General features: G+C 39.0%; 1 protein-coding gene across 2 annotated transcripts in view; it reads left to right on the top strand.

The window, feature by feature from the left end:
* LOC127636253 (ubiquitin-like-conjugating enzyme ATG10) overlaps positions 1-10,233 on the top strand; it is a 29,742-nt gene extending 19,509 nt beyond the window's left edge. The window contains exons 5-6 of one of the 2 annotated variants that reach the window (XM_052116695.1): positions 4,571-4,668; positions 5,952-10,233. In XM_052116695.1, the coding sequence (XP_051972655.1) occupies positions 4,571-4,668; positions 5,952-6,128 (275 nt within the window). In that variant the 3' untranslated portion in view covers positions 6,129-10,233. The remainder of the gene's footprint in view (positions 1-4,570; positions 4,669-5,951) is intronic. The other variant, XM_052116696.1, reaches the window with a different exon arrangement.
* Positions 10,234-15,795: the final 5,562 nt, after the last annotated feature.

Raw genomic sequence — 15,795 nt, 5'->3', positions numbered from 1 at the left:
AAGTAGATTAGGACAACACAATACACTCTCTTCCCCCACACATTTAGTCTCTCTGGAGGAGCCATAAATGTTCCATTAGTCTTTTCCAAAATATGAATGACTAAATATGATTTAGATGTTTAGACTGGCACACATATCATATGTTCCAAATATATTTGTGATTTTTGTTGTTATTTTTTTTTACAATTAACATTTTTACTTGATTATTGAAGATGAAAAATGTAAAAGAAAAGAGATGGAGCCCCTTAGAGAGAACAGGGAGGAAATTAATTATCTGCAATAGTTTTGCACTCTCTCGGAACAGCTTTGTCCATCCCTTTGTTAAAACTGACCATGGTTTTACTACAGTAACTATAGCAGAACAATGATATTTGTAGTAAAAACAAACCCACAAAAATGACCATGGTTTTATTGCAGCAACTACATTTTAACCATTGTATTCATAATAAAACCATAGTAATAATACAGTAAACCCATATCTATGGTAATAAAAAATATATAATCATTATGCCAAAAAGCATGGTTGGGGGACATCTCAGGGACGAGGCACCCTCTGGCACCCGCACCCAGACCTCTGGAACCTCCACGTCTGGCCCTTGGACGGGAATGCGGAAGATCTAGTGGATCTACCACCTGCAGTTGTAGACACGATCAACCAAGCGAGAGCTCCCTCCACCAAGCAACTTTACGCCCTAAAGTATCGCTTGTTTGTGAATTGGTGTTCTTACCGAGCCGAAGACCCGCAGAGGTGCGCAGTTCGGTCAGTGCTTTCATTCCTGCAGAATGGCTGGTGGGAAGGCTGTCCCCCTCCACCTTGAAGGTGTATGTAGCTGCTATTGCAGCCTACCACGAAGCAGTAGATGGCAAGTCCCTAGGTAAGCACAACTTGATTATCAGGTTCCCTCTCTCAGTGGTCCTCTCGGCCTCCAGAGACCCCCCTTCGAGCCACTTGATTCAGTTGAGCTCAAGGCCCTCTCCCTGAAGACGGCCCTCCTGATTGCGTTAGCCTCCATCAAGAGGGTTGGGGACCTGCAAGAGTTCTCTGTCAGTGACACCTGCCTGGAGTTCGATCCTGAGGCCGCGACCGGGCTACGTGCCCAAGGTTCCTACTACCCCCTTCAGGGACCAGGTCGTGAACCTGCAAGCGCTGCCCCGGGAGGAGGCAGACCCAGCCCATTCGTTGCTGTGTCCAGTACATGCTTTGCTTATCTATTTGGACAGCACGCAGAGCTTTAGATGTTCTGAGCAGCTCTTTGTCTGCTTCGGCGGACAGCAGAAATGGAACGCCGTCTCCAAACAGAGGTTAGCTCACTGGGTTGTTGATGCAATTTTTTTAGCTTATCACAACCAGGCTGTGCCTGCCCCCTTGCAGGTTTGAGCACACTCTACGAGAAGTGTGGCATCCTCGTGGGCACTGGCCCATGGCACCTCCTTAGCAGACATCTGCAGAGCAGCGGGCTGGGCAACACCCAATACCTTTGCCAGATTTTACAATCTCAGGGTTGATTTGGTCTCGTCCCGTGTTTTGTCAGGTCCTAGCTGGCAGAACTCGGTAACGCGGCACAACCGACCAGGTCTTCTGCTTGCACGGAGCGCCCTTCTGTGTGCCTTCTATCCCAGGTTAGCCACAAAGTGTCACTCCCTGGATGTTCTCCTCCCTAGCCTTCTGGCCTTCAAATTCAGTGGAGCAATCCATGTCCAGACCCACTACGAGTCACAGGTGCTCTGTACTGGGGTCGGGCTCCACGGGCTTAGTTCCCTTTTCAGGCAAACTCCCCGTGATGTATTTCCTATGGTACCGTCCCCCTGTCGGCAGACCCGCATTTCCCTTGGGCAGCCCCGCTGCCCCGGTCACCGTACCTACCGTAGGCTGGACCTACCACCGCGCCATTTCCCACGTACGGCTTCACAACCCTCGTGGTGTATGTTACCTCCCCCTAGACTGGGCAGGATGTGGCCTCCACAGGGTCTTTTCCCCCTGAAAGAATAGGACCGGGAAAGACCGCCTTCCCTAATGCATTTCATAGCGTTAAGATGGCCTCAGCCAGACATAGTGAGAGAGAAGGCCATGGCTGCTGGGCTTGCTCCCATGCTAGTCATGTAGCACCTGTTCACCCCTCAGGGGTGCGGGGAACCTAAGGTCTGTATGTGACATCTCTTTGGGGGCGTTAGGGAGGGCTACGTGCAGCCGACACAGGTGCCTCTAGCACGCAGTAGCATGCTTGCACCTGTCTCGACAGTTCACGTAACACAGTCAGTGCATGGCATTTTTATATGGGACCCCTTGTGTCACTTCATTCGACACAACGTCGAGTGAGTGACAGAAGGGGAACATCATGGTTACTGTTGTAACCTCCGTTCCCCGAGGGAGGGAACGAGACATTGTGTCCCTCCTGCCACAGCACTAGACCTACCACTGTAAATGGCCGTACCTTATTTTCGGATCCTCGGTGCAAAATCCTGACTGGCATTCGCTTCCCCGCTTCCCTTTATACCCGTATGTCCAGGGCGAGGCATGTAAAATCTGTCTGCCAACTTGACATTAGCCTTTTCACAGGTTCAGAGGTACGTTTGGTGTCCCAGGAAGACCCCTTGTGTCACTTCATTCGACACAACGTCTCGTTCCTTCCCTCGGGGAACAGAGGTTACAACAGTAACAATGACGTTACTGTTATTAATTTTCGTAAGGGATGGATAAGGCTATTTTGAGGGAAGCCAAAATATTGTGACGGAATACTAAACTTATTGTGAGGGACACCAAAATAATTTCAAGGGAACCCAAACTATTGTGATGGAATACTAAACTTATTGTGAGGGACTCCAAAATAATTGCCAGGTAATACAAAACTTTTGTGATGGAACACAAATCTTATTGTAAGGGAATGTAAAACTATTGTGATGAATGGAAAACTTATTTTGAGGGAACCCAAAATAATCGTGAAGGAACGCGAAAGTTTTTGTGGGGGAATTTAAAACTTTTTGTGAAAGAATGCAAAACCTTTGCTAGGAAAGGCAAAACCTATTGTGAGGAAACCCAAAATAATTGCAAGGGAATGCAAAACTGTTGTGAGGGAACCCTAAATAATTTCCAGGGAATGCAAAACTATTGCAAGGGAATGAAAAAATAATGTGACGAAACTAATCACAAAAAATTATCACAAGGGAACGCAAAACTTATTGGGAGAGAATGTACATTTTGAGGGAATGCTAAACGTATTTTGAGGGAACCCAAAATAAATGCGAGAGAACGCAAACTATTGTAAGGGAATGCTAAACATATTTTGAGGGAAACCAAAATAAATGCGAGGGAAATGCCAAAAATAAAAATTTGTGGTGCAAAAAAGGGGCATGCCAAATAGTGAGAAATTCTGAAATTCATGTACTTTTTTTTTTTTTCAGTTTTACTTTTCACTTAAATTGTTATGCTGATTATATAGTATGTGAATTTATTTATTTATTATTAATTTAAAAAAGAATGCAAAATAGAAGTATTTTCACTAGTTGTCTTATTTGTAGACATCACGTCTCTATATGATATAACAGAAGTGTCTATTTGTGCTCCTATCAGTGAGGCTTTGTAATGCAGTATTGTTATTGTCATGTTTGGTGATCAGTAGCTGTGTAGTGATTGGTCTGTTCTCCCTTGAGGCCTTAGATGAAGTCATGATAAATGACTTAGCAGGCAGACTAGAGCTGGAATCGTGCTGCGTTATACTAGAAAAATAGTCTTGCTGGGGTACTATGCTGTTGCTTTTCAGAAAACTGAAATTATCCTATTCTATACTATTGATGCCAACAGTGAGGTGTTGTCAAGGGAATTTGAAGAGTCAGCGCATCCTTGGTGCTTGAACGGTGACAGAGCAATGCATCCAGACAGTTGTTGTTTTGAATTTTAATGCGCATGGAGACGGTGCATTGAGTTCACTTTTATTTGCAGAGTTTATGAATGAGTGTATCCATCCAAAAATGAAAATTCTCCCAACATTTCATAACTCTCATTTTGTTCCAAACCTGCATGACATCCTTTCTTCTGTGAATCATTAAATGAAATGATAAGCAGTTTGTTAGTCTTAGTCACCATTCACTTTCATGGTGTAGAAAAAAGATGTTATGAAAGTAAATGGTAACTCAGACTGACCTACTGCTTAACATCTCCTTTTGTGTTCCACACTGTGCATGAGTGCCCTCCTGTGTACCAGACTCACTCCGAGAGAAGCTCAGCATGGTGCCAATGAAGACCATGTGCTGCACGGCAGATTTGCTTAAGTCTTGGAAGTGCCTCGTAATTTTCTTTTTAATTTATCCAAAGCTTTGAGCGTAATTGAATTGGGGTTGTGAAAGGTATCGTGTGACGAGTTAACATTGAGTTAAGATGGAAAAACACATGTTGTGGCATTGGTTTAATGTCTGTGTGGCAGGGTGTGACAGCGAGAAGCTGCTGCTAATAAAGAATGAGGTCAGAACAGACATTAACAATGTGTGTGTGTGTGTGTGTGTGTGTGTGTGTGTGTGTGTGTGTGTTTTTGTGTTTGTGTTTTGTGTGTGTGTGTGTGTGTGTGTGTGTGTGTAGGAACATCTTTTACTGGGCCAGCCATTTTTCATGCTTCATCCGTGTCACACCGAGGAGTTTATGAAACCTGCTCTGGATTTGGCACAAATGGAAAACAAGTGAGTTCCTTTCTGCTGCAGCTTTAATACTAATATTTTATATTGATGGAAAATTCTAAGTTAAATAAAAGTTAAAGCGATAGTTCAGCCAAAAATTTAAATTCTGTCATCATTTACCACCCTCCAAGTTGTTCCAAACCAGCATGAAGTTCTTTGGAACACTAGAGGTTTTGAAGAATATTCTAGCCCCTAGATGTAGACTGATTAATCGGTTTTGCCGGTTAATCAGCACTGATAGCTGCTTTTGGATCTTTCAGTTATCGGCAAAATGAGCAGCGATAGTTTGACATTAGTTTTTTTTCCAGATTACAACCGCAGTCTCTGAAGGTGAAATATATACAATCACTGACACCTTGTGGGGATTTGCTGTCATCATTGACAATATTTTCTATATGTTGTATAATCCCTTTGATGCATATTTAGTTGTTTTGATTAGATAATCAAGTATTCTAAATTGAAGCAAGTGCATGCAAGGAACAATTTTACTATAAGTGCCCTGTCAACACATACATCATGTCTCCAACTTTATATCTTGTGAATAACACTAAAAAATACCTCATCTGGTTAAATGTATGTACACTCACTGAGATCTTTTAGGAACACCTGTACACCTACTTATTCATGCGATTATCTAATCAGCCAATGGTGTGGCAACAGTGCAATGCATAAAATCATGCATATACTGATCTGGAGCTTCAGTTAATGTTCACATCAACCATCAGAATGGGGAAAAATGTGATCTGAGTGATATGGACCGTGGCATGATTGTTGGTGCCAGATGGGCTGGTTTGAGAGTTTGCGTAACTGCTCATCTCCTGTTATTTTCATGCACAACAGTCTCTAGAATTTACTCAGAATGGTGCCAAAAACAAGAAACATCCAGTGAGTGACAGTTATGCGGACAGAAACCCCTTGTTGATGAGAGAGGTCAACAGAGAATGGCCAGACTGGTTCGAGCTGACAGAAAGGCAACGGTAACTCAGATAACCACTCTGTACAATTGTAGTGAACAGAATAGCATCTTTGAATGCACAACACGTCGAACATTGAGGCGGATGGGCTACAACAGCAGAAGACCACGTCTAGCATTTCATTAGGACCATAGTGTTCCTAATAAAGTGCTCAGTGAATGTATGCATCCATTGATCATCCAATTGCTGTTTAGATATTAAACATTTCTCAACCTGTCTGCAGTAATGCACTCTCTATCACAAATCCCTCTGCGGCATTGTATTATGAGTAAAAACTATGTTATGAATGATTATCTTGTCTGTTCTTTGGAGGGTGAATTATATAGTGACCTGGCTGAGTGTCGTGGGACCTGTCGTTGGCTTGGAGGTCCCTCTGAGCTACAGCACGGCTGTGTCTGCTCCAGATTGAAGCTTCATTGCGCCAGCATCCGGAGGTCAAACACACTCTCCCTGTTGATCCCAGACTGCACTGGCACTGAGGATGTTTAGTGGACACCTATGAACCTGCCGAGGGTCTCGGAGGAGCCAAAGAGGGGCCATAAGTCTTGTTAGGAATGCTTGAACATTTCTAATATTCTTATCAAGTCTCCAGGTCTTCTATCGATTAAGTTCAAAGGCTTGCTCAGGATGGTTCTTAACTGTTCTAATAAATTAAGAACGATTAAGCTTTAACGATTAAGATTAAGAAATTGTGCTGAAAGGATATGTACATATATAGGGATTATATAGGATATGTACATATATAGGGAAAGGATATGTACATATATAGGGAATATTCCGGCAGGCAACATGCTAACCAGCCAAATCTTGACCTTGATCTTGTTTTAAATAGTAAAAAAGATAAGGGAGTATCCACTGCTTTTTTTTTAGCTAATCAGAAATGTAAATATATATGCTTTTTAAAGGAATATTCCGGGTTCAATACAAGACAGAGTTTGTGGCATAATGTTGATTATGTCAAATAATGATTCTGAAAAAGAAAAAACTAAATCTGGGTTACGGTGAGGCATCTACAATAGAAGAGAATGGGGCAAATCAATAAACATTAAAATACTCACTGTTTTAAAAGTAAAGCCACAATACGTAAACAACATGAATGTTAACAAGATTATAGTGTGATAAAATCACTTACTAACCTTTTCTGTGTAAAGTTATAGCCAATTTTACAACTATTTGCCATGATGACATTCAGTAAACCCTGAAACAACCATAAAAATTATGATTTAAACAACTTTACAGCTCAAATAATACACAAGTTTTAACAATAGAAATAATGGAAGTGATTTTATAAAATTATTAGCTTAACATTTCTGCCTTGAACACTCCAGAAATTGGCCCTTTTCACTTCCATTGTAAGTGCCTCACTGTAACCTCGCTTTTTGAATTTTTGTTTATTTTTCATAAAGGAAGGACAAATCAAAATAATGTTTTGTGGCTAATCAACACCATGTCACAAATGCTGTTAATTGAGTTTATCTTGTATTGAACCTGGATTAAGATTAAAGATTAAAGACTTAAGATTAAAAAAGCGAGCAATATTTTTTAATCTTTGCTTTGCAAAAAATGCTTTAAAGAAACTGTGTGTGCGTGCAAATTGAACATTTTCAATAATGCTTTTTCAATATTAGTCTGCGAGTCTTTGCCTTCCAACTGCGTAGGTGTGTGTGACTCAATATATTTTTCCGTGCTGTTAGGGTATTGTGAAGTGGGCTGCGTTTGGCCTATTTTAGATCTTTAAGAAACCTGAAATCAAACTGAGACTTGCATCTTATAAGCAGGCAGCGTATATGGTGAAGTATTTTTTTGTTTGTTTGTTTGTTTGTTGTTGTTGTTGTTGTTGTTGTTGTTAACTGAAGAATTGGAATGGAATTGAATCCTTGGCTGTCGACTCCCTCTGAAACCTGTCTGTCTGATCTTTAGTCTGAAACAGAGTTGAGTTTAGAGTCCAGAGTTTGACAGAAGACGGTGAAAGTCCTCACTCAGCATATATAAATGGGGAGAGCATCACTCTGGGGACTTTAACAGTGTTGGTAAGGAGGTCAGCCTGCTACCCGAAGCATCTCGCTCTAACAGGCAGACAAAAATAATGGGAGAGAAGAGAGAGAGAGAGAGATTGCAGTTGGAAAATATTAACTACTTTTATTAAAATATTAAACTGGCCTATCATTCTGTTATCATTTTATGTCATTCAAAGCTTGTATTTGTTTTCTTGAATCTTGTGAAAAAGTTTGTTACAGCAGTAAAGGCACCATAAAAGTAGTGCATAAGATTGTATACTATGTACAATATATAAGTCTATAGACTATATACAGTGTATAAGAATAGACTCAAATTGAAGTCGTTATTTGATGAAAACAAATATCCTTCGCTGTAGCTTGCATTCAGCTCGTCATATTTGATGCTCGACAGCCCCAGTCACCATTCACTGCACATACCGAAGTGAATTAGTTTTGTACAGACCTCAATATTGTTATAATTACATCTGGAGGAGTTTTTACATTAGAGAAAAGGAAATTAAAGTTGCCTCAAAAAAACAAATACTCCTTTATTTTCCTTGTTACACTGGAGGTGTTTGTTAATGGAGTCTGGGATTTAAATTGGTGTGAAATGCCACCAGTAGCCTGTACAAGCCGCTGCTGACATCTGTTGGTCAGAGTATGGTGTTGTAATTTACACGCATGTCCACAAGAGGCCATTGACCAAACAGCAACTTGATTCCTATCCACAAAAAGTGTTTGGGGCAACGCTTAAATAATTTAGTTGCACTAGATAATAAATCATCAAACAAAGTGGCATTTATTTAAATGAAGATACCACTAGCACACTTTTTAAGCAAATTAAAAATTAAGTATTTATTTGCAAAAATTGCTCATAAAAGTTCATATTTTCTTTGTAGAAGCCACTTGGTTTCATAGTTTGTTATGTACTGCAAAAAAAATATTTTAAGTGTCCGAATGGGTTGTGGGGCCACTATATCTACTGGAGAACTTCCTGACAATTAGTTTTTGTTAGTATTTGGTTGCATTGCCTTGTTTAACTTGGGTCAAGCATTTTGGGTAGCCTTCCACAAGCTTCTCACAATAAGTTGCTGAATTTTGGCGCATTCCTCCAGACAGAACTGGTGTATCTGAGTCAGGTTTGCAGGCCTCCTCGCTCCCACTCACTTTTTCAATTCTGCCCACAATTGTTCTATCAGATTGCGGTCAGGTCCTTGTGATGGCCACTGCAATACTATGACTTGTTGAACTTTGGAGGCATGCTTGGGGTCATTGTCCATTTGAAAGACCCATTTGCAACAGAGCTTTATCTTCATGGCTGATGTCTTGAGATGCTACTTCAATATTTCCACATAATTTTACTTCCTCATGATGCCATCTTTTATGGAAAGCGCACCAGTCCCTCCTGCAACAAAGCACCCTCACAACATGATGCTGCCACCCCCATGCTTCACGGTTGGGATGGTGTTCTTCGGCTTGCAAGCCTCACCCTTTTTCCTCCAAACACAATGATGGTCATTATGGCCAAAATGTAGTCTGGCTGTAGTCTGGCTTTTTTATGGTGGTTTTGGAGCAGTGGCTTCTTCATTGCTGAGCAGCCTTTCAGGTTATGTCGATATAGGACTCGTTTTACTGTGGATATAGATACTTGTCTACCTGTTTCATCCAGCATCTTCACAAGGTCCTTTGCTGTTGTTCTGGGATTGATTTTCACTTTTCGCACCAAACTCCATTCACCTCTAGGAGACAGAATGCGTCTCCTTCCTGAGCGGTATGATGGCTGTGTGGTCCCATGGTGTTTATTTATCCTTGCGTACTTTTGTTTGTACAGATGAACGTGGTACCTTTAGGCATTTGTAAATGGCTCCCAAGGATGAACCAGACTTGTGGAGGTCCACAATTTTTATTTCTTGGCTGATTTGCTTTGATTTTCCCATGATGTCAAGCAAAGTACTCCAATTCAGTACACCACAACACTTCATATTTATTTATTTCCACTGATTACATGGTGATATTATTATTATTATTATTTATTTTTTGGTAAACAGTCTTCTTATTTTCTGTATATTGTATATTATTAGGTGTATATTGTGTTGTGTAACAGATGTGTAAACTGTGTTATGTGTAAATCAGATGTTTATTGTAATTGACATACTGCTATGTTGCTTGGAACCGCACCCAAGACGTTCACCCACTGTTGCACTTGTGCATATGGTTGAGTGACACTAAAGAGTTTTGATTTGATTTTGATTGATTTGATTGACCTCCAATCAGAAGCTAAGTGGCTAATTGTCTAAAGGCTTGACATAATTTTCTGGAATTTTCTATGCTGCTTAAAGGCACAGTTAACTTAGTGTATGTAATTTCTCACCCACTGGATTTGTGATAAAGTCAATCAAAAGTAAAACAATCTGTCTGTAAACAGTTGTTGGAAAAATTACTCATGTCATGCACAAAGTAGATGTCCTAAACGATTAGCCAAAACTATAGTTTGCTAAATTATATGAAATCCATGGAGTGGTTAAAAAATGAGTTTTAATGACTTCAACCTAAATGTATGTAAACTTCTGACTTCATCTGTATAGATAGATAGATCTCTTGACCATAGTATATATATATACTGTATATTCTGTATGTATGTATGTATGTGTGTATATATATATATATATATATATATATATATATATATATATATATATATATATATATATATAGATAGAGAGAGAGAGAGAGAGAGAGAGAGAGAGAGAGAGAGAGAGAGAGAGAGAGACCATATCTTGACCATAGCACTAAATCTCATCTAAACACATTTATTGAATGTGCTCCTCTTAATCTTGATATTTCATCTGAATATCAACACTTGTGTGATGTATTTTGTTTATTATGTATCAGTTTTGAGGTTAAATTATCAAATTTTATTTCATTTGAAAATAGTGAACTGTGACATTCTTTTATGTTGGATATTAAATGTTTTTATGTCTATTTATTAATGGGGATCTGTGGACAAAATGCCCCCCTTAAGATTAGGGCAGAAGGTTGTTTCTGGTGCCATTATTATTCAATTTAATAATTATTAACTCATTATATAATTACGTAATTATTAGTTATTGTTTAATACTTCCATGCATTAAATGTACGTTTCAAACATCTTCTCTATTTCTTATAACCTAATTGACTAATTGAGTGGAATTCGATATATATTCATAATATTGCTATTATGACATGTATTCAATTAAATATATAGGTGTCTTTATATGTATATATTTATTAAGTATTTACATTTCAGATGAATTTCTTTGACTGGGATTCAGTTATTTGATTGGTCTGTCATTGTTTAGTTATTAATTGATTCAAACTAAAAATTTATTAAACAAAATATTTGATTTTATAATTTACTTTAATTAAAAAAAAATACATTACTAAGAATGATATCAGATGCATTTGATACATTCTGTAAAAAACTATTTTTACAAGACAAGTTTACCCTGGGGGTCATTTTGAGGTGAGATGGCTCCTTTTAATAATTTTTTATTTTGTGCTATGACAACAATATTAGCAAATGTTTCTATTTATTTCCCTTAATATGTTGGATGATGCATCATCATCCTGTAAATGCTAAAAGTTTATCTATATATGTTACAATTTAAAAGTAAATGAACAAACAAATAAATAAAAGCGTCTTATATATATATATATAGTAATAGTTTACAATAAAGTTCCATTTGTTAACATTAGTTAACATTAACTAACAATGAACAATACTTTTATATAATTTATAAAATGATATAATTGGTTAATGTTATAGGGATAGTTGTCACAACATTTTTAATTCTCTCATCATTTACTCACCCTCATGCCATCCCAGATGTTTATGACTTTCTCTCTTCTGCTGAAAACAAACGAAGATTTTAGGAGAATATTTTCAGCTCCGTAGATCCATACAATGCAAGTGAGTGGTGTAAAGAACTTTGAAGCTCCACAAAACAATAAAGGCAGCAAAAAAGTAATTCATATGACTCCAGATGTTAAATCCACACCTTCAGAAGCGATATGATAGGTGTGGGTGAGAAATAAAACAATATTCCAGACATCATCTTGTCTTCCAGCATGATGGGATTCAGATAATGATAAAGCCAAATTGGCCCATCTTTCTCATCTCAGACTTTTATCTGCAGAGAAATAGGGGCAGATTTTCTTCACATAATCAAACCATCTGCATTTGGTTTTCCATTTCATTCACCAACTTTGTGCATATTGTCAGGTACATGAGAATGGGGTCAGTTGCTCTGTAATATCTTCTACTAAGATAGAAATTTCAGGTTATTCTCAGAGAAACTCCGTAGATCATTTCCTCCAAAATGCTTTGGGCTTTGATTTCCAAGCCTCTGTAGAGCAAAGGAGTTTATTTATAATTAAATGAAACCTTAACTGCAGTTTTATTGTGGCTTTACACTTTTGTCAATGCCTAGAGTGCAAGTCTAGATGTATAAAAGTTTGACATATCAGGTTTGATGTATTTACAGTTATTTTACATGCCAATTCTATAAAACTCAAAGTGTGAGTCAATGACCATGAGACATTGTTATAGTGTATAGCTGATAGAGTTCCAGGTTGTACATGTGTCTCCTTTTCCCCCATGTGCTTAAATAAATAATCTTAAATGGTCTGCATTAACATTGGATGTACTCCAAACCGTCAGCTCTTCCTGAAACTGCAAAAAGTGTGCAATAGCGCTTTTGTTTATATGTCCTCTGAGACCTTAGAACAGATCTTAAAAATACTTTGTTTGTAAAAGTATTTTTTCATTACATCGTCTTAAAGACATCATTGTTTTCCAGATTTCATTGATGCCAAAATTGAATAATCAACCAATGAAAACAGATGGTTGCATAATGCAGCACATTCAGCATTAAGTTAGATTTGTAACCTATTCTGATAATGGCTTAGAAAATAATTGTTTGAAGACGTGTGCATTGAATCCATAGTCACCCCAAGAAGTATTTGGACACTTACATCACACTTAAAAATGCAGTTGCATTATAAACAAAATCTACAAACAAATGATGCTAGAGCTTTTCAAAGATGCTAGAGCTTATTTATTTATTTTTTTTGCTTTTTTTTTAAACTAATGCCAAATGTTCAAAATAGCTTCAAACTGCAGAAATTGTAAGTGTATTATGGCAATATGCTATTCCAAATTCTAACTTGATTTTTGATTAAGCAGGACCCCATAGACTTACATTAAAGGAGGGACACAAGCTATATCTAGTATATGTAAATCAGTTGTCTTTATGAGCCACTCTCAGTATCTAATAAACACTGACTAATGTTAAAATTGTCACTGTGCTGTGCCCAACCATTTGCTGCATCTGTTGAGAAAAGAGTCTTTAGTTTCCATTGGTAGAAGTCTTTAATCACAGTCTGGCTCTTTCTCGTCAACCGCCTGAAGAGTTTTGGTCTGTGTCTTTGTTGCCAAGTTAAACAGTGTTCTTTTGGCTAGAGCCAAAGATCTTTGAGCTCCAGGACCAGTAGATGGCCTCATCACCCACAGCACTAGGAAACGCCAAGGCAATTTTGACTTCCATACCAAGACTCAACTCCCTGTTTTGGTTCTCAGAGGATTTAAAGTCCACTCTTATAACTGTGGAAAGCATCACTATTACTACTATTGTTCATATTTAAGAGTTAGGGATTTGAACTAACCCCTAAGTGTATTATTAAACTTTAGTGTGTAACTCATCCAACAATGTTCGTGCTACGGTCATGAATATACCTCAAATTGCGCAGCTTGTTGAAGAAATACATTTTGGAAGCAATCAGGTTTACTTTTTGCCTGGCGAAGGATAAAACAGGCCAAGAAAAGAAATCCCAAGGATACTGAAGAAGGGACAGGAGCTATATCTAGAGACCATATAGGTCTCTGGAGTGGTGGTGGTGTAGTGGGCTAAAGCACTAAACTGGTAATCAGAAGGTCGCTGGTTCGATCCCCACAGCCACCACCATTGTGTCCTTGAGCAAGGCACTTAACTCCAGGTTGCTCCGGGGGGATTGTCCCTGTAATAAGTGCACTGTAAGTCGCTTTGGATAAAAGCATCTGGCAAATGCATAAATGTAAATGCATAAATGTATATAGGTTTCCAGCTGTCCCATATTAGACAGTACATCCCTTACTGGATATACTATATTATTAGCTAAGTTATATAGTGATAACTGCAATAAATATTATGTTTTTTACAAAGTCAAAAATATAAACTTTCAAATGTCACAATTGTCATATTAAAACCTTGTGTATAAAAAAAGGAAGCATTGTTTTTTTATTATCGAACAAAACATTTATTTTTTTTACTAATGTACTGATGTTATCATTTATATTGCTTCCTCAGGGAGGTCACATTTCACCATTGATATTTAGCACCTCACTAATACACATGCCAAACCATTAACAAATATGTGAAACCATAATAATCCACTGTAAAACTGCAATTTTCTGATGGGGGGAAGGCCCCACAGGAGAACAAGAAAAGAGTTTAACGTCACGGATGATGTAAGCCTGCGAGTCTGCTGCTTTTTCTGCCAGTTTTGCTTTCATGTCATACATGTGTTTCTCATTAGCGTCCAAACTCTCAGAGAGTAGCTTATGGTTTTTAATATACCTGCTGAAGGATGTTTGGTCCAGCATAGAAACCTGAAGACAAATGAGAGTATCAGATGTACGAACAAATGACTGTTTAGAATTGTCATCAATGCATGAAGAAAAATTGGATCTGCCAAGACATTGGAGATGTCAAAAGATGTAAGAATCAAAATGTTGTTGAATTATATAGGGACTTTCTGGGGGGTCAACTTTTTAAAAGTAATTTCTAAAGTGATTTTTTTTAATCTTACGTAGTTATGTAGATTTTCTTATGGCATTTAGCTTTCACTCATCAGTGATTGAGTAGACGACTGAGATTGAGAGCCACCCGTGTCAATATGTGTTCAAACAAAACACTTAATTGAGACGTGTTGAACTGCTGCTATTCTTAAAGAAGCAGTATCAATTTAACATGTGCGCTACATATCGATGTAAATACTTGAAAATAGTACAAATGATGCATGTAAACAATAAACATGGAAGAAAATACTGTGTGTAACACTAATGATCCAAAACATTATGATCACCTGCCTAAAATGCTGTTGGTCCTCCGTGTGCTGCCAAAACGGCACCAACCTACTGAGGCATGGACTCTACAAGACCCCTGGTGTACCTGGTGAAGGGGTGTACCTGGTCTGTAACAATGTTTAGGTAGGTGGCACGTGTCAAATTGACGTCCACATGAATGGCCGGCCCCAGGTCTTCCCAGCAGAATATTGCACAGATCATTACACTCCTCCACCAGTTTGTTGTCTTCCCAGAGTGCATCCTGGTGCCATCACTTCTCCTGGTAAATGGCGCCCACGTACACAGCCATCATAATGTAAAAGAAAATGGGACTCATTGGGCGAGGCGACCTTCTTCCACTGCTCCAAGGTCCAGTTCCAAACCTTGTGTGCATTGTAGGTGCTTTCGTTGGTGGACGGGGTCATCACTCTATCAGGTCTACGGCGAAGCAGCCCCATATGCAGCAGGGTACGATGCACTGTGTGTTGTAACACATTTCTCCTGTAACCTTCATTAACATTTTCTGTGGCTTGTGCAACAGTAGACCTTCTGTCGGTTCAGGCCAGAAGGAGTGGTGGCGGTGTAGTGGTCTAAACCACATAACTGGTAATCAGAAGGTTGTTGGTTCGAACCCCGCAGCCACCACCATTGTGTCCTTGAACAAGGCACTTAACTCCAGGTTGCTCCGGGGGGATTGTCCCTGTAATAAGTGCACTGTAAGTCACTTTGGATAAAAGCGTCTGCCAAATGCATAAATGTAATGTAAATGTAAATGGATAGCCTTCGTTGCCCTCGCGCATTGATGAGCCTTTGCTGCCCAACCACCCAGATTGTGGTTTGTCCAAAACCTTGCCGTTTCAGAGATGCTCTGACCCAGTCATCTGGTCATAACAAGTTGGCACTTGTCAAAGTCGCTCAGGTCTTTACTCCTGCCCATTTCTCCTACATTCAACACGTTGACTATGAGAACTGATTGTTTGCTTACCATCTAATCTGCACAGACCTATACATGAGGCCT

This window comes from Xyrauchen texanus, chromosome 44, assembly GCF_025860055.1.
Source record: "Xyrauchen texanus isolate HMW12.3.18 chromosome 44, RBS_HiC_50CHRs, whole genome shotgun sequence".
In the NCBI taxonomy this organism is placed as follows: Eukaryota; Metazoa; Chordata; class Actinopteri; order Cypriniformes; family Catostomidae; genus Xyrauchen; species Xyrauchen texanus.
Note: the sequence above shows the minus strand (reverse complement) of the source record. Positions and strands in the feature narration are given on the sequence as shown.